The 19257-nt window shown below is 60.0% G+C and overlaps 1 protein-coding gene across 1 annotated transcript in view; it reads left to right on the top strand.

Moving 5' to 3' along the window:
- Positions 1 to 18917, top strand: part of TTBK1 (tau tubulin kinase 1) — a 35062-nt gene extending 16145 nt beyond the window's left edge. The window contains exons 13-15 of the mRNA XM_087857110.1: positions 2274 to 2543; positions 13247 to 14859; positions 15585 to 18917. Of these exons, the coding sequence (XP_087713236.1) occupies positions 2274 to 2543; positions 13247 to 14859; positions 15585 to 15975 (2274 nt within the window). The 3' untranslated portion in view covers positions 15976 to 18917. The remainder of the gene's footprint in view (positions 1 to 2273; positions 2544 to 13246; positions 14860 to 15584) is intronic.
- Positions 18918 to 19257: the final 340 nt, after the last annotated feature.

Below are 19257 nucleotides of genomic sequence, written 5' to 3'. Positions count from 1 at the left end.
CGAAGCAGGGACCTTCCTTGTCAGGGGCACAGGAAGACAGAGAAGGGGACTGGCGCATTTGTTCCTTCTTTTCTTTGGTCTGGAGGGAGTCCCGATCTCAGCCTACGTGGGGGCTCCCAAGCCTGGCCGCACGTTGGAGTCAGCTTGCAGACCCCCACCCTGCCACGTTCCTGCAGGGAATCCCCTCCTAGATCTAGCTTGCTCTGCTCAGTGGCTGATGTGTGAACTGCCTCACAATAACAGTGATCCCTAAGGATATGAGCCCTCGAAACGCTTTCATCTACGCCCCGCCCGCCCCGCGGGGAGCAGGGACAAGGATACTGTGGAACCAGGCATAATTTTAGAGCATCTCTTGTTCTTCGGGGGGAATGCCATGATACTTTAAGCTTTTTCTTTGCACACACCTCACTTTCTTCCCCAAGGAACTGAAGGTGCAAATTAGAAGTGGCTGGAAATCTAGGGCAGAGGGGAAGGCAGCAGACAGAGTGTGTGATTTGGGGGAGGGATGTTTGCCATCCTTTGCCGGCTGTCTCTGGCTGATAACACCGCAGGTCAGCATTCCCTGAGTATGTGGACTTTTGCTTGGTGGCGGCTAGAGCATTTCCCTGCCATGTGCCAGGCAGTATGCTGGGGGCGGGGAGACAAAGAACAAGGCTTCGCAGTCCTGCCCTTTTGGAGCTCAGCGTTTCGAGTGGGGGTGGGGATGCCAAGGTGTGGACATGGGTGTTCATCGTCAAGGGCCCTAAGGTATTTAACAGAGAACGCTTCTTTGCTAGAATAGGGAGGCTGCCTGGGAAGCTGAGTGGTCTCTCAAAGGTGGTGCTTCAGCTGGGCATGGGAAGCAAGTGAAGGGGCAGGGGCATGCTGGGATTAAGTCCGCCCGGAAGCTGACCAAACTCTGGCTGGGGTGTTAAACTCAAGCCACGCACATGTGCCGTGGGAGGAGCTGGGGGCGGCTGCTGGCACGCCTGTCTCCTGGCCGGAGGGCCTCAGACCCTTAATTCTCAGCACAGCTAGGACCAGCTCAGAAGGAACCTAGACTTGGCCGAAGAGAAGGGGAAGGGAAAGCAGGGTGGGGGCAAAGGCAATCCTATGGAATCTTCTTTCCTCCCCTCTCTGATGGAGGTTCCGCATTGGGTCCCTCTGCCCCGATTTGATGTCAGCAAGGGAGCCCTGGAGCTGAGTGTCCTGGGCCCCCTCCTCTGCAGCTCTCTGGCAGCTGGCCCAGGCCATCCTCAGCCCCTGCCCCCAAGCTATTCAAACTGGCTTCAGTCACAGGAAGAGCTAGGGGTCAGGGTGGGAAAGGTCTGGTGACACCCAAGCCAACATTTCCATCCCCACAGGCCCACTTTCCCTTTGCCCTCTGAGGGTACGAGGGCAGGAGGGCACAGACAGGATTCTTCCTGATGCTTGTGATGTGGCCAAGGCCCTCCCAGCCACTGCCTTGTGGCTCGGCTGGGAGAGGACAAGGAAAAAGCCACTTTGGAGGAATGGTTTCAGTCTGCCCCTCCCCCTACCACTCCTCTATTCCTCTCCTCACTCTCAAGAGTGACTTAAAGGATAATCAGACAGCTCACATGACACAGCATTTACTCCATGGCAGTCCTAAGTGCTGTGTCTATCATAACATCTAATTCTTATAACAACCCCATGAGCTGGGAAACATTGTTGCCCCCATTTTACAGGTAAGGAAGCTGAGGCATGAGAAGCGAAGTAACTTGCTTGAGGTCACCCAGGTAGTGAGCGGTGGAGTTGGGATGCAAACATGAGTCGTTGGACTCCAGAGTCCTACCCTTCTGCTACGTTCTGTCGCGGAGCCCTTGCCCCCTTCCCGGTGACCGGGGCAGAGGGTGTGCAGGAAATGTTCTCCAGACCTCCTGAGGGGTAAGAACAGCTGGGGAGACAGATGGCAGGCAGCTGTTGCAGAAGGGCCTTCCCGCAGGGGAGGATTCCTCAGTCCGGAGGGCGCTCTGAGCTGGGTAGGGCTAAGGCAGGTAGGCTGCCCAAGGCGGGGGTGAGCACCAAGGTCTCTGCAAGGAGACCACGGTGTGAGGAGTGCCAGAGAGGAGGAGGACTGGGAAGGGAGTTGGCGGCCAGAGTCTAGGTTCTGAGGCAGGACGGGGCGGAGTGCACCACCTCCACCTGCCCAACCTTGCCCCCCTGCCCGGGACGCCAGCGCCGCAGGGGCTGTGAGCGGTGGGTGGCCCCCGAGACGGAGCTGTCGAGTCTGTGCCTGATGCCTCTTTTCCCTCCACTCTCTTGGTCTCTTTCAGTTGGAGGAGGACAGACTCTCGGGGCACTCCCTCCCGCGGTACAGCCCTCTGCGACGACTGGCGTCCTCCGTGTTCTCCTCCTCCACGCTGGAGACCGAGCATTACCCTCACCCTGGCAGCGGCAGCTCCTCCGGTTCCCTCATTCAGCGCAGCCGCTCGGCGGAGAGCAGCCCCGTGCGGGCGCCCCACCGGCGCCACGCGCCCCTCGCCGCCGGCAACCACAGACTCGTGCCCTCGGTGCTCCGCATCTCGCGGTCCCAGCTGCAGCAGGTGTGGGCCCGCTTCACCCACAAGACCTAGGCTGGGCTCCCCCCCCTCCTGGAGGGGGCAGGTGGGGGGGGTGGGGAGCAGGCAGAGACCATGGTTCCTTCCCAGGACGCAATAATCACACACTCACACACCCCATCCCACCCCATCATGCAATACAGCCCCCTATAACGTTGGCCCAGGGTACTGTAATGCCCACCCCCACCCCCCCACGTCTCCCTTTGCTTGGTGCCAGCCAAATGGTGCAGGGGGGGGTGGGGCTGTCGGTGCCGATTCAGGGACAGGACAGAGACACAGGGCTGGAGCCACCAGTGGGTCCAGAGTCCAGTGGAAAGCAAGGCCGCAGGGAGACAAGACATGCCGGGTCAGAGGCAGTCTAGCATGGAGTCGATTCTGTTTAATCTGTGATTTCTTGGCGTGGCGGGGCCTGGTTCGCCCCTGAGGGGGAGTGGCAGAAGACGGAGACCCTCCCGAGGAGTGTCTGTCTATCTGCATGGGGCAAGGCATGTGCCCCTGTGTATGCGATGCGGGCCTAGTCAGCTAGGTTTGGGGTTTGGTAGGGAGAGCCATACTCAGTGATGTTGGGGGGGGGGGGCGCAGTCCTGTGACCCAGTGAGCCCACCGCATGCCACTGTCACAGAGGACAGAGCTCCTGCCTCCCACATCTGACCCAGGAGGCTTGGAGCTCAGGCCACTGTAGGCTGCCCTTCACCCAAGGCATATATGCCATCGCCCTCTGCTGGGTTTGGTGGCCTGGCCCAGCTCCTTAGGAGCCAAGGATGGATGAATGGGGGCCTGGCATCTGCCCGTCAGAGGAAGCTGGAGCCTGGGGGTGAGGAGACCCAGTCTAGAAGCAGTGGCAGAGACGGTAGGTTATTAAGGGTGAGGTAGCAGCTGTGAGCTCAGGACAAATCCCAGACAGCCACAGCCCCACCAGTGCCCCTCTTAGAGGGTGACTCCTTCCTGTAAGTGCTCAGCCACGCCAGTTGGGCCCCAGGGGCCACGGTGAAGACAGAGCACAGGGTAGGCAGATCAGCTAGGGATATGGAGATGCGTGAGGGGGTCAGAATGCCAGATCGCTATGTCCTTTCTGCTCATTTCTCAGCCCCCAACCTGTCACTGCAGGGACCTCCAAGGTTCCCTTTCCTCATTCCTGCCCCTGTCAGCCAGCACCTCTGTTTCCCTGGGCAATGGAGTAGTGGTGAAGAGGGTACCAGGAAGGGTAGTGCCTATAGAGAAAGGGAAGGAAGGGATGAGACCTGAAGGTTTGCAAAATATTTATTGCAGTGAGACTGTATCTGTGTATATGCTTGTGTGCATGCATGTACGCTCGTGAGTATGAGTGTGCTTATAGATGAGCATTTGTGCATGTGGCAGGGCTGTCATGGATAGATGCTTAGGCTGGGCACTGCACAATTCCAGGGCATTTACCATTTACATTGACCCCAGTGTGAATGACACCACTGAATTTGCAGTGTTGCAGTCCTATGTGTGTGGGTGTGTGTGAGGGTGCACTTGCGTGTGTCAAGGAGTCAGAAAAATATTTGGACGGTCCTTGGTAGTTTCCTAAGTACCTACTCTCGTCTTGGCCTCCTCTCTCTACTGCCTTTTCCCTTTGACTCTTCTTCCTTCCCAACTCAACTTCCTTCAACTCCCCAGCTATCTCTGGTTGCAGTAGAGGCCTCAGGGTTCTTGGCCCAGCTTGGGGATGTCGTAAGTGGGTGGGCAGTGCTGTCGGCTGAGATGTCCTCATGGCTGGCTGGCACTGTGTCTAGTTCACTCACATAAGCTATGCCCACACTCACTACATTCTTTTCTTCAAAATCTGTTCTTTCTGGAGGATGTCTGGGCCAAGAGCACCTTCCTCAGCTAGGAACGAAGCCAGACTCGTTACCTAGTACTTGTGCCCCCCCCCATCCCAGCCGCTCACTTTTGAACCTCCCCAAGGTCAAGCCTCTGTTGCCCTCCAGCCTGTTTCAGGTGGCTCTGCAGAGGGTAGAGGAGGGGTCAGGGTAGACTCTTCGAAAAGAAAGGACAGAAAACACAAAGCACAAAGGTTAGGGGGTGGGATGAACAGTAGCCCCACTCCCGCCTTCCGCATTGCATTCCGGCACTGCCCCCTTCCCTCCCCGCTCCCCTCTGGCCCTCTTCCCACCCTCCCCAGCGAGTGGCAGGGGGTGAAGTGAAGGGGAGTCTGTCCACCAGCAGCTCCAAAAGTCAGCAGCAGCCGTGGGGGCAGGGTCCATGCTATCTGGGGTTAGATGAAACCAAGCACTCGGTTATCCGGCATTCCCTTCCAGAGGGTTCCACTACCTGAGCACAGCTCCCACTCAGTGACCAGAACCCTGAGGTGCTCTAAGATCCCAAAGTGCCTCGTGACTTATCAAAGATGACGGCACTAGCTTCAGCCTCGTTTTAGCGTTAAATACATATTTCTGTTTCCAAAGCCTTTGGAGGTGGGGAATCTTGTTAAGCATTCCAAAGGTGGCTGAATTTTCACACAGACACCCCCCCCAAAAAAAAACTGATGCCTGTGGGAGAGGGTGTGTCCTTTAAAGTAAGATCATGATTCAGATATTTTGTCCTTTGAGGGACATCCTTTTGCACACCCTCTGCGGTGGAGGGGAGAGCGTCTTGTAAGCCGGAAAGCTCTGAGCCAACAGGAGGGGATCCTGATAACATGATTATCTTTTGAGGGTGGCTCCGATTTCTGGAAATAGTGAAGGCCATTTGAAGCCACCTGTGTTGGGTCAAGTTCACGTGCAGCTTGGCAGAGCCATGCACGGTTCGGAGTTGAGTTCCTTGTCTCCAGGTCCCAGGCTGGATAGGGAAGTTGTGAGTCTGCAGTGCTGTCAGGCTTTCTCCGAAGGGTTTTCCCCAAAGAGGAGGTCAGAATATTTCAAGAAATGATTCCCTGCTGGGGGAAAGCACACAGCTTCCCCAGGGTCAGCTCTAAGAAGAGGCAGCACTCTTCACTGTACTTTGAAAATGGTGTTTTTTACTTTATAGTCACACCCTGCATGTAGTGGTGGCTTCCAACTATTAATGTTTTATTTTATTAAACGGTCACTGGCACACAGGGCTGATTATGTGCCAGGCAGTGATCTAAGCACTTTACAGAATTAACTCATTTAATCCTCATAATAGCCTATGAGGTCGGTCCCAGTATTATCTGCATTTAATGGATTAATCAGAATATTTAATTTACGAAAACGTAAAAACACCCGCCAATGCCGAATAACTGAGGTCTTGTTTGATTGGAGTTCTACAGCATTTTAGTCTGTGTAGTGATCTATTTACTGTCCTTTCTGCTTGGCCCCTCCTCACTCTATCTAAAAGGAAGCCAGACTCTCCTTTTTTCTCCATTTTCCAGAGGTGTGGGATGGTGTGGGGTGGGGGTATCCCTCCAGAGTACCAGGGTTGGTTGAAGTGGCCCACCCTATCTTTCCAGAGGCCCCACCCTCTCCATCCCACACCCCCAAGCATCCCAAAGCAGTTCAGGAGATCCAGTGGGTGGAGTCAGAGCGGCAGTGAGAAGGCAGGTGCTCAGAACCATGACTTTGAGGTATGGGGGGCGGGGCCTGAGCTTCGGGTACTGGCGTTGGTGAGCACTGGCCAAGGAGATTTGAGCCGAGGGTCACCAACTCACACCTCAGCAGGGGCCGAGCCATGTCAAAGCGTGGCCAGGTTTGGGGACCGTGGTAAATGGGAGACGCACTCCCCCCATCCTCAGCTCAGCCAATGTTGCCACTATCTTCCAATTTTTATGTGAAATCTCCCAATTTTTAATTATTGGCATCAAATTTTAAAAGAACAACTTTTTAAAGAAAAATCACTGTGAGCCAAACAAAACTGGTTCAAGGGCAGAGACTGAACTCAGTTTGCAACCTCTGGGAGCCTGAGGGCTCCCCACCCCCTTCTTCTGTCCAAGGCTGCAGCACTTCGAGGGGACGGTGTTCTTCCTGGGAACTCAAATCAGGTGGGCTTCTTAGAGAGGCAGATCACGGCCAGTGGGGTTGTGTGGTGTGTGCTGTGTGTAAGTGTCGGTGACCTCATGGTTTGTGTGCCTGAATGTGTGTGTGAGCCAGTGAACTTGTTTGTGGTAAGTGGAGTCCTCCTGGTAGGACCAGGATTGTCTCTGAGGGCACAGGACCCTGGGTCAGTGAAAAATGGTCTAGTGAATTCTCAGTAATGAACAGACACTCCCACGCCTCAAGGCAGCTTGGGTCACAGCAATAACCACTCAATACTCATCCCAACCTCTAGCATCCTGAACCCATCAATCTCCCTCTGCATTTCCAGTTTGGGGGAAAATGGGCACAGCCTTGCCCAGCATGTGGGGGAATGATGGCACCTTTGAGCCATACTAGTACATTAACCCTTGCTTCCCGAGCCAAGAGGGGTGGGCAGACCCCTTCAATCCCAGGAAAAGGTAGGGGTCCTCTCTGTAGAGGGTCCCAGGACCCTCCTTTTCTCTCCTCTGCCCTGTCTAGGTCCCTTTTTCTGGGGAGGGGGTGGTGCTGTCTGCCCAGGCAGTGGGGGGGGGGCGCAGAGCTTGGGCCACTGGATGGCAGAGGATCTGCAGTAAACTTGTCTATATTGCGTGGCCAGGAGGGACCATGCTCAGGAGTGTGTGGGGACCCCTGGCTGCGGGAGGATGGAATATCCTCTGCTGTCTTTGGGTTGCTTTGGTACCTGCGGATGGAAGCATAGACCCGTAAGGAGGGCCTGAACATCACCCCCAAACTCCACCGAGATTCCAACCCAAAGGGCAGGAATCAGCCCGCCCCCATAGGCAGTCCTTGGTAACAAGGAGTGTGGCAAATCACTCTCCTCAAGTTGGGGGGCATGTCCCCAAAGTTTGCATTATTCCCTTTGGGGGACAGAGGTGTCCCGTAGGACTAGAGGGCGAGCCTCTGAAAATTTTAAAGCATCCTTCTCCCTACGGGAGAGGCTCCCAGCCTGAGGACCACATCCCTCAAATATCCCCAATGGTTCCCCATACCACCCAGTGGGCTTCCCAGTTCAGGGCACCCCGGAGCCTGAGTGGGCCCCTTCCCCCAAGTAAAGCGTTGAGAAGCAGTGGGGGAGGAGGGGCAATGAAGCCCAAAGGACTACGGGAACCTTCCTAGACTTCTCCTTCCACTTGGCTCCGCCGTCAGTCCCACCACTTACCCTCCCTTCTACCTGCACAGGCTTTGTGGGTGCGGGGGGTGGGGTTCACCTTGCCGCGACTAACTGGCCCTCACACACACACACACACACACACACACACACACGCACACGCACACTCCATAGACGCGCGCACATTTCATCCACTCTCCGAACAGCAAACTAGCAGCCCCCGGCTGGGAGAGCACAAAGATCGCGTTTCCGGGTACCTTTCGCAGGTTTCTAACTACTGTAACAGGACCCCAATCACCACTTCCGCTCCGTTCCCGCCCCCGGGACCCGCCCCCACACGCCCGCCCCCGCGGCCCGCGCGCCACGAATGTACGGTCAGTCTTTTTAACTAGCTGCTACGCGCGCGACCAGGGTACAGGCCGGCTCCCCAGCCCCGCCCCCGCGCGCGCCCCCGCCGAGCTGCCTGCTGCTAAAGTACCCCCGCTCCGGGTTTACCCCCTGCCGCCCCGCGCCCGCGCCAACTTTGTGTTTGCTTTCCCCTTCGCTGGCTCGCGGCCGCTGGGCCCCCGACCCCGGGACGGGGGCTCGCCCCTCAGTGCTTCCAGGGCCGGGGTGCAGACCAGGGGCTGGCCGGCGGGGGGGCGTCTCCCCACCCCTGATCCCTGTTACCTCACCGCCCACAGCCTTCCCCCGCCCCCATAATTGGCCTTGCACTTGGATGCCAAAGAGCCCAGAGTTGAGGGGGAGCCAAGCTTTGAGCCTAGGTCTCTCAGAGCCACCCAACACCCCTTTTTTGCCCACGACTCTACGTCCGTGTCTCCTGCCCCACCCCACTCCACGACTGAGGGCCCTGGGGGTCCCCAAACACGCCCCCACTTCCAGCTCTTCTCCCTCCCCACCCCCGAAAATAAAACTCAGGGACCAACATCTGCTTCCTTTGCACTTGCTCCGTCGACCCCTCTCCCCCCATTGGAGGGGCTTCCGTGGGGGAGCAGGCGGGGGTGGGGGTCCTAATGTTTGACAGTATTTAGCAAGGAGAGGGCTGGCCCCTGCCCCCTGAGAGGTGGGACTGGTGGGAGGGGGGAAGCTCAGCCTGGGGCAGCTGAGCCCCTTCTTTCCAGGGACTCGAGGATCCCCTCCCAGCGTGGGCAGACGCTTCCTAATCGTGGTGGGGAGGGGAGCGAGGGATGGGAAGGGGGTTGGGGAGAGGACCCTTCCAGAAGTCCCGAATTCCAGCCAGTTTATTCCTAAACCTCCCCCCCATCATGGCGCCCCCTTTTTGTACTGCAATAATACTGTATTATAAGCTTGCACTATTCCCCGACCCCGGCCAGCATAAGCATGCACGAAAAACTCAAAACCACACACACACACACACACACACACACACACACACACACACACACACACACACAGATGGGACGCTTTTTTTTTTTTTTCTTCCTCTCTCTCTCCGGGGTGCGTCCTCAGTGTACATAGCGGCGTCGGGGCGGGGGGCCCTGGGCCTGGGTGGAAAAGCATGCACTGAGCCCCCGCCCCTAGACTGCGAGTACTGTACAAATCCAACACTTGAAACCGACACGCACACGCGCGGCGCCGCCACGGGGGTGGGACACGGACACGCACCCACGCGCACACGGCAGCGCACCGGCGGGGGTGGGGGGCGCCCCGCCGTCACGCGTCGCTGTGCGAGGGATCTTGTGCCTTTTTAAGTCCCTGTATGTTAATGCAGACAATCCGGAGAGCTTGTGTACTACCAAATCCTGATTAAAGACGCCTTCCAGGAACCTGCGCTTGGCCTGCTTTCTTTTCATCCTTCTCCTTCCTAATCCACCACTCGATGGGCAGAGGACAGGGACTAGTCTTGCTGATTCTGGGGTCGGGTTGGGAAGCAAATTTCAGATTAATGGATCCAGCCTGACCGCCCCTAAGACCAGGGTGGATGGCAGGGGAAGGGGAACCCTGGGAGGTTTCGGCCTGGTTGGACTCCAGCAACCCTCACCCTGCCGGCTGTCCCCTGCCGAAGGTCTTGGGGATGGACCCTGCTCTCCCCGCCGACTCTAAATTGCCAACTTGCTGGAGGAGGGATGGGAAGTAGGGGAGTGGACACCTAGATGTGTTCTCTGTGGCTCAGTCTATTGAAGCCGTGGTGGGGGGGGCGGGGGGAAGGAGACCAGGAAGCCAGAGAGCCCTGTGAAGGGACTCTGAGAGTCTTTCCCTGGCCCTCTGCTCTGATGCGGGAGCTGAGACAGCTCTGGCCTGGGGGAGAATGGTCTGTCCTGGACCATCAGTGAGAGAATGGATTGTGCAGAGCCTGGGGGTGGGGGTGGGGTGCTATCACCCGGCCACACTTTACTCCTTGGGGCCTAAAGCAAGTGCGGGGGCAGAAGGGCAAGTGAGAGCTGCATTTCTTGACCCCTGGAGCATTTAGAATGTTCCCACGCTGTCAGCTCCTTGCCTAGGGCAGGTGAGGACGGGTTGGGGACACTGAGATCTGGGAGTCAAGTGTGTGAGGATCTGTAGAGACCTAGGGTAGGCAGCCACCTTCTCAGGTCATCTCAGCCCTTCCACCCACTGCCGGTCAACGGCCAGTGCACCTGAGTTGGGGGGCACCCCTGGGTGTGGGGCGGAGGAGCAGAGGGAGGGCTCCTGGCTTGACAGATGTGGTCTGCGAGCGCAGAGCCGGACAGACAGAAAAATGAGAAATCTGGAAAAGGTGGGGGGGGGGGCAGAGGGGGCTGCACTGCTGATTTCTCTTCTCCAGTTTTCAGGTGGGGCAATTATGGCAATCGGGGGCTCCCCTGGGGAGATGGAGAGACGGGAAGGGTGCCCGGGTGGCTGCTGAGGGGAGAGGAAGGGGAGCACTGCTGTGAGAGGCTTGCCAGGGAGGGGGAGGGGTCATGGCCCATCCTGCAGCTTTGGTCACTCAATAGCTCCCCTTCTTTGACCTTGGGACTGTGGGCTGAAGTGCAGTGTGCGGTGTGTGGGCTTGGCCAGGGTCTGAGCAGGACAGCCGCTCTCTGTGCTCTGTCTGGGGAATGGGGGAATGTGGACTAACCCGCCCCTGGGGTCCCGAGCCGCTGGTGTCAGACACGTCAAGGCTGAGCAGAACCCAGTTTTGGTGGCAGGAGAAGATCGGAGGCTGGTCCACCCGCCTCCCTCCACTTATCCTGCTGACTGGAGTAAACATGAACTTGGCTGGGCTCTGAAGTTGGTGAGGCCACAGCCTTTGGGTCTGGGCTCAGTGGAGGCAAGGGGAGGGCTAGGGCTTTCATTCTCTTGGAGGGTCTCACCTCTAGTGGCCTCCCCTCCTCCATGATTCTCCCTTACCGCATCCGCCTTTGGCCAAACACCATCAGAATCACCAGGGAGCTTCAAAACAGAGAGATTTCTGGGCCTCATCTCTGACCTACAGAATCTGGGGGCAGGGAGGGTAGGACTCAGGGCTCTGTAGGTTTTTTTTTTTTTTTTAAGATTTTATTTATTTATTCGACAGCCAGCGAGAGAGGGAACACAAGCAGGGGGAGTGGGAGAGGAAGAAGCAGGCTCATAGCGGAGGAGCCTGATGTGGGGCTCGATCCCAAAACATTGGGATCACGCCCTGAGCCGAAGGCAGACGCTCAACTGCTGTGCCACCCAGGCGCCCCAGGGCTCTATAGGTTTAAGAAGCACCCCAGATAATGCTGCGCCAAGCCACGCTGGAGAACCACAATACGGAAATTGGAATCATAAAGGCCGATGCCTTGGGAAGGGAGTAGGACGGTGCGAGTTCCCCCAGGCCCTGATTGCCCCTTGCTGACTGACACCCAGTACACTTGCTGCCGTCTGAGCTGGAAAGGGGGAGTGTCACTCCTCCTGTGGTGTCTGCAAGCCTACTGGACCAAGCACGCAGAGGCTGTCTAGGGATCGCCAGCCGACTGAATGAGCACAGGGCAGCATGGGCAAATGGATGAATTTCGCAGGGCACGGGCATTCAGGAGAGGCTGGGAAAGGGCGAAGGAGGACTTCCCACCCTCCGAGGAGGGAGGAACTTGAGCCCAGGCCTGCCCTCCCCAACAAGAAGCCAGAAGGGATTGGTGGTGGAGGGATTCTGAAATAGAAAACCCAGCAGGTCCAGATGCCCCTGGTGGGCTCGTCAGTGATCCTTAAGGCAAAGCTGTTCTCACTCTGAGGTCCATGGCGCTTCCTGCTAAAGGGCAGAGGGTCCCAGGTTTCCCTGCATGGGAGAGTGGGAGGCCAGTGAGGCGATGGAAAGAGTTTGGACTTCTGAGTCCCCTTGGCTGATGTGCTTTGTGAGGTGGCTGTGCCAGTGGCTCTCTCCAGGCCTGTGTCCTAATCTGACCTTGTCGCTGCTGCCTGATTTCAGTGCTCATTCCCCCTCCCCGCCGTGTAACAGAAGGGGAGGGCTTTGAGATGGAAGGAGAGAGGGTTCCAGCTGTGATCATCTAATGTGGACACTGTGAGCAGAGGGTCCATCCTAGGGATGGGGCTTTTCTAAAGGGATCCAGGGCCGGGCCAGAGGAGAGGGTCTCAGTGAAGTGGTCTGGATGGCAGCTGAAGCTGTTGGAGGGGTCAGGTCTCTGAGGCTTCTGAGCTGGGTGGGCTGTGTTTAGGAAGACAAGGCCCAGCATGTTCAGAAAGGCCCACAAAGCACTGGACGCCGTCAGCACCATCCCCACCCGAAACGAAGCCGTGTCAGCCCCGATGGGGCCTGGTGCACTGGGGGTGCCTGGAGATGGGTGTGTGCGTGCGTGTGCGCGTGTTGACAAGTGCAGAGCTGGAGACGATGCAAGCCCTGAGGTCCTGACAGGGTGATCAGGCCTTTCTAGTCTGGAAGGAAGGAGGCTAAAGGGAGACGTGGCAGGAGTCCAGAAAACCAAGAACAGGCATCACATTGCCAAGGGCCCTGCCCAAACCTTCAAAGGGCGAAAACTTAATCAAGTGGAAAGCAACCGCCCTTCATAAGCCGGCTGTGAATTCCTGGAGGAAGTGTGGACTCAAAGCACACCCGGAGAGGGCTGGACCATTCCTGAGCAACAGGCCAGGAAGGGGCAGGGGGGAGGGGGGCTGGAGCTCCAGGGGTCCAGCCTGCATTCTGGGGTGTGGAGGACAGCCGAACTTTGCCCTGGTCCCGCACAGGCTCTGATGGCCCTGGCGGCCTCTCTGGACCTAGTTTCCTCTGTCAAAGGGAGAGGTGATCCACGCGGTGGCTCTGATGCCCTCCGGCTGTCACTGTCTTCTGCTGACTGAGCCAGAGCTGGCTCTGGGTTCGCAGGGGGGAGGAGGGCGACAGGAGGCGGGAGACGGGAGACGGAAAAGCTGCCAGGATCGGGGCCTCCGGGGAACTGGAGCATGCACTCGGTCCTTAGAGATTTCCTGAGCGCTCGCTAGGTGCCAGGGACCCTTCTAGGCCATGGGGGATAGAGCAATGAGCGAACAGCCCCAGTGCCCATCCTCACGGAGCACACACTCTGGCGCATGCGCCTAGACACGTGGGCCTCCCAGCCTGTGGGTGCTGTCCCGTCTCATGGGGCCCAGCGGGGCGGGTGACATCAGCAAGTCCCTGTGTGTGCTCCTTGCAGGTGTTCTCCGTGGCGCCCCCGTTTGAGGTCAATGGTCTCCCGCGAGCTGTGCCTCTGAGCCTGCCCTACCAGGACTTCAAGAAAGACCTCTCTGATTACAGAGAACGGGCTCGGTTGCTCAACAGGGTCCGGAGGGTGGGCTTCTCCCACATGCTGCTCACCACCCCCCAGGTCCCACTGGCTCCTGTTCAGCCTCAAGCTAATGGGAAGGAGGAAGAGGAGGAGGAAGAAGAGGAGGAGGAGGAAGAGGAGGAAGAGGAGGAGGAGGAAGAGGAGGAAGAGGAGGAGGAGGAAGAGGAGGAGGAGGAAGAGGAGGAAGAGGAGGAAGAGGAAGAGGAGGAGGAAGAGGAGGAGGAAGAGGAGGAGGAGGAGGAGGAGGAGGAAGCAGTGGCTCTAGGGGAGGTGCCGGGGCCTCGCAGTGGCTCCAGCAGTGATGGGAGTGAGAGGAGCACTGACCGGAGTCAGGAGGGTGCCCCATCCACACTGCTGGCTGACGACCAGAAGGAGTCCAGGGGCCGGGCCTCCATGGCCGACGGGGACCTGGAGCCTGAGGAGGGCTCCAAAACGCTGGTGCTCGTCTCCCCTGGCGACATGAAGAAGTCGCCCGTCACTGCCGACCTGGCCCCCGACCCTGACCTGGGCACTCTGGCTGCCCTCACTCCTCAGCAAGAGCGGCCCCAGCCCACCGGCAGCCAGCTGGACGTGTCTGAGCCGGGCACCCTGTCCTCTGTCCTCAAGTCTGAGCCCAAGCCCCCCGGACCCGGGCCAGGGCCAGGGGCCGGGGCAGTGACCACAGGGGCAGGAGGAGTGGCAGTCACCTCCTCACCCTTCACCAAAGTTGAGAGGACCTTTGTGCACATTGCGGAGAAAACCCACCTCAATGTCATGTCTTCCGGTGGACAAGCCTCCCGGCCTGAGGAGCTGGGCGCTGGGGGAGAGCTGGGCCTGGAGGTGCCCTCTGACGGGAGGGCCGTGGAGGAGGGGGCCTCTGTGCCCCTGGAGAACGGCATCGCCCAGGCAGGGCTGGAGAGCCGTGCTCTGTCCGGCCCCTCTGGGGACACCCCCTTGGAGGTGGCCACAGACTCATTGCCCAACGGCCCAGCCCTTGCCAATGGGCCGGCCCCAGCATCCCCGCTGGAGCCAAGCCCCGAGAAACTGGCCACCATCTCCCCCAGTCGCCATGCCATGGCAGGCCCTCGCCCCAGGAGCCGGATCCCTGTCCTGCTGTCTGAGGAGGACACAGGCTCGGAGCCCTCGGGCTCCCTGTCGGCCAAAGAGCGGTGGGGCAAGAGGGCCCGGCCACAGCAGGACCTGGCGCGGCTGGTGATGGAGAAGAGGCAGGGCCGCCTGCTGTTGAGGCTGGCCTCTGGGGCCTCGTCCTCCTCCAGTGAGGAGCAGCGCCCGGCCTCGGAGACGCTCTCAGGCACGGGCTCCGAGGAGGACGCGCCGGCCTCGGAGCCCACCGCCCCCAGGAAGGCCGGGCACGCAGCTGCCTCCCGGAGCCGGATTCCCCGCCCCATCAGCATCCGCATGGCCACGCCGGCCGCAGCCCAGCAGCAGTCCACCGGCAGACCCCACGGCGCCCCCGCACCCGACACAGCCATCACCAGCAGGTGAGAAACCGCTGCCAGCCCCGGGGTGGCCAGGGGGCGACCCCAGAAGGCCTCCGCCACCAGGAGCTTCCCCAGGGCCAAGGTCAGGGCCTAGTGAGGATGAAGGAGGGACCCTCGGCTACACCTCCTCCTGGTCACCACCCCTCCAGCCGAGTGTCTCTGCTGACTCGGGTTCCAGCCCTGTCACTGGGCTCACGGGAGTGGCTACGGTGAACATGTCCAGAGGGGAGCCAGGGAGGCCAAGCTTGGGAAAGGTTAATGGGGGCCCGAGGGGAGCCAGGGAGGCCAAGCTTGGGAAAGGTTAATGGGGGCCCGTGAGGCTCGCACACAGCGTCTAGCGTGCCGTGAATCATTTGCAGCCAAAGGATAAAGACCAGAGCAGTTGGGAGAAAACATTATTCATACCAATGTAAACAGGGGACTGGGATAGAGTAGAATGTAAAATCCAGGAGAATGTTAAAGATGAAACAGAGACGTCCAAGCAAGCCTGCAGGCAGCAAGCTCTCAGGGAGCAGCCCGGGAGCGTGGGGCCCCTAGAGGTCCTGCCCTGGAGGACGGAGCATCGGCCCTGGTTTCTCCACCTGTGCCATGGGCTCCACAGCCTCGCCCAGCTCTGAAGACGCAGGGCTCCAGGGCTCAGTGCTCAGCGAATCTGAGAGTGTCTCTCCCTTTTTCTTTGCCCTCCTCTTTTCCCTTGCCTTCTGCCCCCTCCCCTCGTCCCGCAGGCTCCAGCTGCAGAAGCCGCCAGTGTCGGCCGTCGCTGCTGACCTCCGCCCCAAACAGCCCCCCGGCCGGGGTCCGGGACCGGGGAGAGCCGCAGCCTGCACCAGGCCCCCCGCCCCGCGCAGTCCAGGCCCCTCGGCCGCCGCCGCGCCGCGCCATCCCAGCGCGTCCCCCCGGAGCCAGTCCCTGTCCCGCAAGGAGAGCTCCTCCCCCTCGCACCAGGCCCGGCCCGCGGGGCCTCCGCCCCGGGGCGCCCCGCAGGCCCGGGCCCAGCCTGACGGCACCCCGTCCCCCGGGGGCCCCAAGAAAGGACCCAGAGGGAAACTCCAGACTCAGCGCGCAGCAACCAAAGGCCGGGCGGGGGTCGCGGAGGGCCGGGCCGGGGCCAGATAATGACGCGCGCGGCTCTCCGCGGCCCCCCACCCTCACCCCGGCCCCCCGCCCGCCGCCGGCCACACTGAAACAGCTCCCAGCACAGCCTTACGCGCCTGACGCGCGCCACCCGCGGCCCCAGCTTCCCGCCTGCACCCGCGAGGACGCGCGCCAGCACTCGCCGCGCCCGCCCGCCGGCCCGGCCCGAGGGGGACGCCGCGCCGCGGGGGGAGCGCCCGCCTCTTCGTCCTCCGCCCCCTCTCCGTGACCCCTGCCCTCCCCTTGCCGCCCTTCGGGTGAGGCAGGCTCACCCACCGCCCCGGGGAAGGCTCAGCCACTTTTTCACCGAGGACTCCACTCACGGGGACGCCCCCCTCACCCGCCAGGCCTCTGCTGCTCTCCGTGCTCCCCCAGGGACCTCTGCTTACATCTCCTGCGGCGCCTTTCCCTCCTCCCGGCCTTCTCTCCGCCCAAGCCCACCCACTCCCCCTCTTAGAACTGCAGCCTCAAATTCCGGAAGTGGAAGTTCCAGCACCCCCCCCCCCCCCCCCCCGTCCCAGGGGCCAACCCCACGATGTCCGATGTCCGATGTCCGGGGAGCTGTGGTGGGCCAAACGGCCTCTTCTCAGCTGTGGGGTTGGGGCTGGGGAGCTGGGACCAAGGGGCCATTGGTCTACTCAGGTGTGAGGGGGCAGGTCTGACCGGCCCCAAAGTCGGCTCCATCCTGGACACCCCTGTGGGAGGCAGTGGGCAGGTGATTGGGGGGCTGCTCTCCTGCACCCCTAGGGTGCAAAGTCCTCCCCCCCCCCATAAATTCGGGCGGGTCCTCAGTGGGAATCATAGAGTGTGTGTGGACTGCCTTCCTGGGCACATTTCACTCCCTCCCTTGGCCTCCTGATCTAGTGCTCAGGACCCTCACCATCAGGAATTCCTTCTTGCCGTCTAACCTCAATCCTGCCTGCTGCAGTTTCAGCCGACTTCCCTCTCTCCTGAGTTCAGTGGAGGTGGAGAATGGCTGGTTTTCATCTTCTCTGCACTGGCCGTTTAGAGATTCAGGGACTCAGTTCTGGCCAGGTCACCCTTTCTGTCCTCTTGGGGGTGGGGAGTGGGCTGGATCAGACTGTCATCTCCTCCAGTGGGCAGAGAGAGCAGAAACAGCAGACAGACAGCTGGCCCCTGGACTCAAGGCAGAAAGGCCCTTCTAACTTCCAGACTGTGTTCTTGTGTGATGGGTCCGGCCTAAGTCCTCTTCTCCCCCAGCTAACCCTTCAGCCTGTCCCCTCTTGTACTAACCCCAGCCCATGCAGCTGAGCTGTCCCTGCAGAGGGTGAGGGCTGTGCTGCTCCATGAGCGGATATGAGGCTTCCTCCTGGGTCTGGCTCCTGCATTGCTCAGCCCTCCTCATCACGAGCCTCAACTGCCTCCGTCTGGGCCAAGCAGCACACTGGCCGCGGAAGGGACAGCCAACTCTGTCTAGCTGGGACAGGTCCGCAGCAGGCCTCCTGCCTCCTCAGCAAGTTCAGCCTCTGTCCCCTGGCCTGGCCCCTCTGTTCTTCTCTGGGTCCCAGAGAGCAAGGCAAGGCAACCAGGGGAAGAGGAAGAAAGGCTCCAGGACGCCCCCGTGGTCTGGCCGCACCAGCCACCATTGCTCAGAAGGATGCCCGTGAGGAAGTTGGCCCTGGAAGCAGCCTGGCAGTGCCAGCCGAAGCCCCTCTTGGAGAGTCAGCAGGCTTGGGCAGCTGTTTCCACACCAAGGTGTGGTTTCTCTGCAAACCAGCCCAGGGGAGGACTCCAGGGTGGACGGCCTTCGAGGTCCATCTCATGCTGACGCAGAAGCTCCCAGAACACTCAGGAAACCTCTCCGGACAGAGCCCTCTTTGTCAACCCAAGACCCTCCCAAGGCCTCTACTGCCCTCTGGGTCCAGCAGAGGGGGTGGAAGAGGGGCCACTCCCTCCCACCTAGAGCTTCTCCGAATGACAATCAGCTCGTGCCAGGTGGGGACCAGGGCATGACCCCCGGTGCCCGGGTCCTGGGCCTGCTCCTTGCCACCAACCGAACCGTGAATGTAGGGCCCCCAGCTTCACCCCTGCCCCAGGACCAACAACACCCTGGTTTGGTGTTGGGAGGAAAAGGGGGCAGCCTGAGAGAGCCCCAGGCCCATCCCACCCCCCCAGCTTCACCCAGCACTGGAGCTGGGCAGAGACGCAAAACCCTGTCTGCTCTTGGGATTCCAGACCTCCCTAGGGCTCCCATCTGACCTCAGGCCTCTGCGTCATTGAATGTCACCGAGGTGGGGGAGGAGGGGAAGGGGCGAGTGTGGGAGGGGACCAGGGGACTGAGTCTGCTCCTCTCCCCAGGAAGGATCCAGGGCAGAGGGAACCACACCTCCCAGTGTCCCCACCCCCAGCCGCAGCCTCTTCCCCCTTGAGCACCCATCCCCTCCACCAAGCCCTCCTGGTCCTGAACCCCTTCCCTGTAAAAGAGTGTCGCACCACCACCTCCACCACCACCTCACCCCTCTAGCACGTCCCCATCACCACAGCCTGTGTCATTGGCTCAGATGCAGGTCTGCTTACCCCGGAACATGCCTCCCCTCCCAAGCAACACTGTGCACGAGGCGGGTGCAGGAGAAGGGCCGTGCCTCCGGCACGTGGGCTCCCCCTTTCCCAGCCCCTCACTGGGGCCTGGCTTAGTCTTCTCAGCTCTGGGGGTCAGCCCTGGCGGGCATGGAGTGGGGAGGGCAGGGAGATGCCCTCCCCCTCCCCCAGGGAAGCCACTGAAGAATGTTTACACGCCAAACAGAATGTAACACCCTCCCCCACCTCTTCCCAGTCACTGCATGGCCTCTGCCCACCCTGCACCTTTCCGCCCCAACCCCGACACCCTGGAAGCCGCTGTCATGATTAGATCGGGTCTTGGAAGGGAAGTAGCCATCACACCATTAAAAAGCCTGTGGACCTTTCGTTCTGTTGGCCTGGACTCGTCTTCCTTTGGGGAAGAGGGCAAAGCCCAGGTCCTGGGCCTGGGGGTGGGCAGGGAAGAAGAGTGCAGATTGGTGGGCGAGTAGGGGGGGGGGACTGTCATGGAGGCAGATTGCCTCTACAGAGATGGAAACAGAAGCGGAGGACAGGACGGATACGGGGTCATAGCGGGCTGCCCTCTGTCTCTGACCGCAAAGCCTGCATATTCTTAGCTCCCCTGGCTGTCTCTCCAAGGGCTGGAGACGGAGTCTAGCTTTGTGCCAGCGGAAAGGGAGGGAGGAGGAATTTTCATTGCCCCGAAGTTAACAGACACAAATGAGT

The sequence above is a fragment of the Ursus americanus genome, chromosome 29 (assembly GCF_024610735.1).
Source record: "Ursus americanus isolate L20-20 chromosome 29, mUrsAme1.1.p, whole genome shotgun sequence".
Lineage (NCBI taxonomy): Eukaryota > Metazoa > Chordata > Mammalia > Carnivora > Ursidae > Ursus > Ursus americanus.
This window is presented reverse-complemented; position numbering and strand designations above follow the sequence as displayed.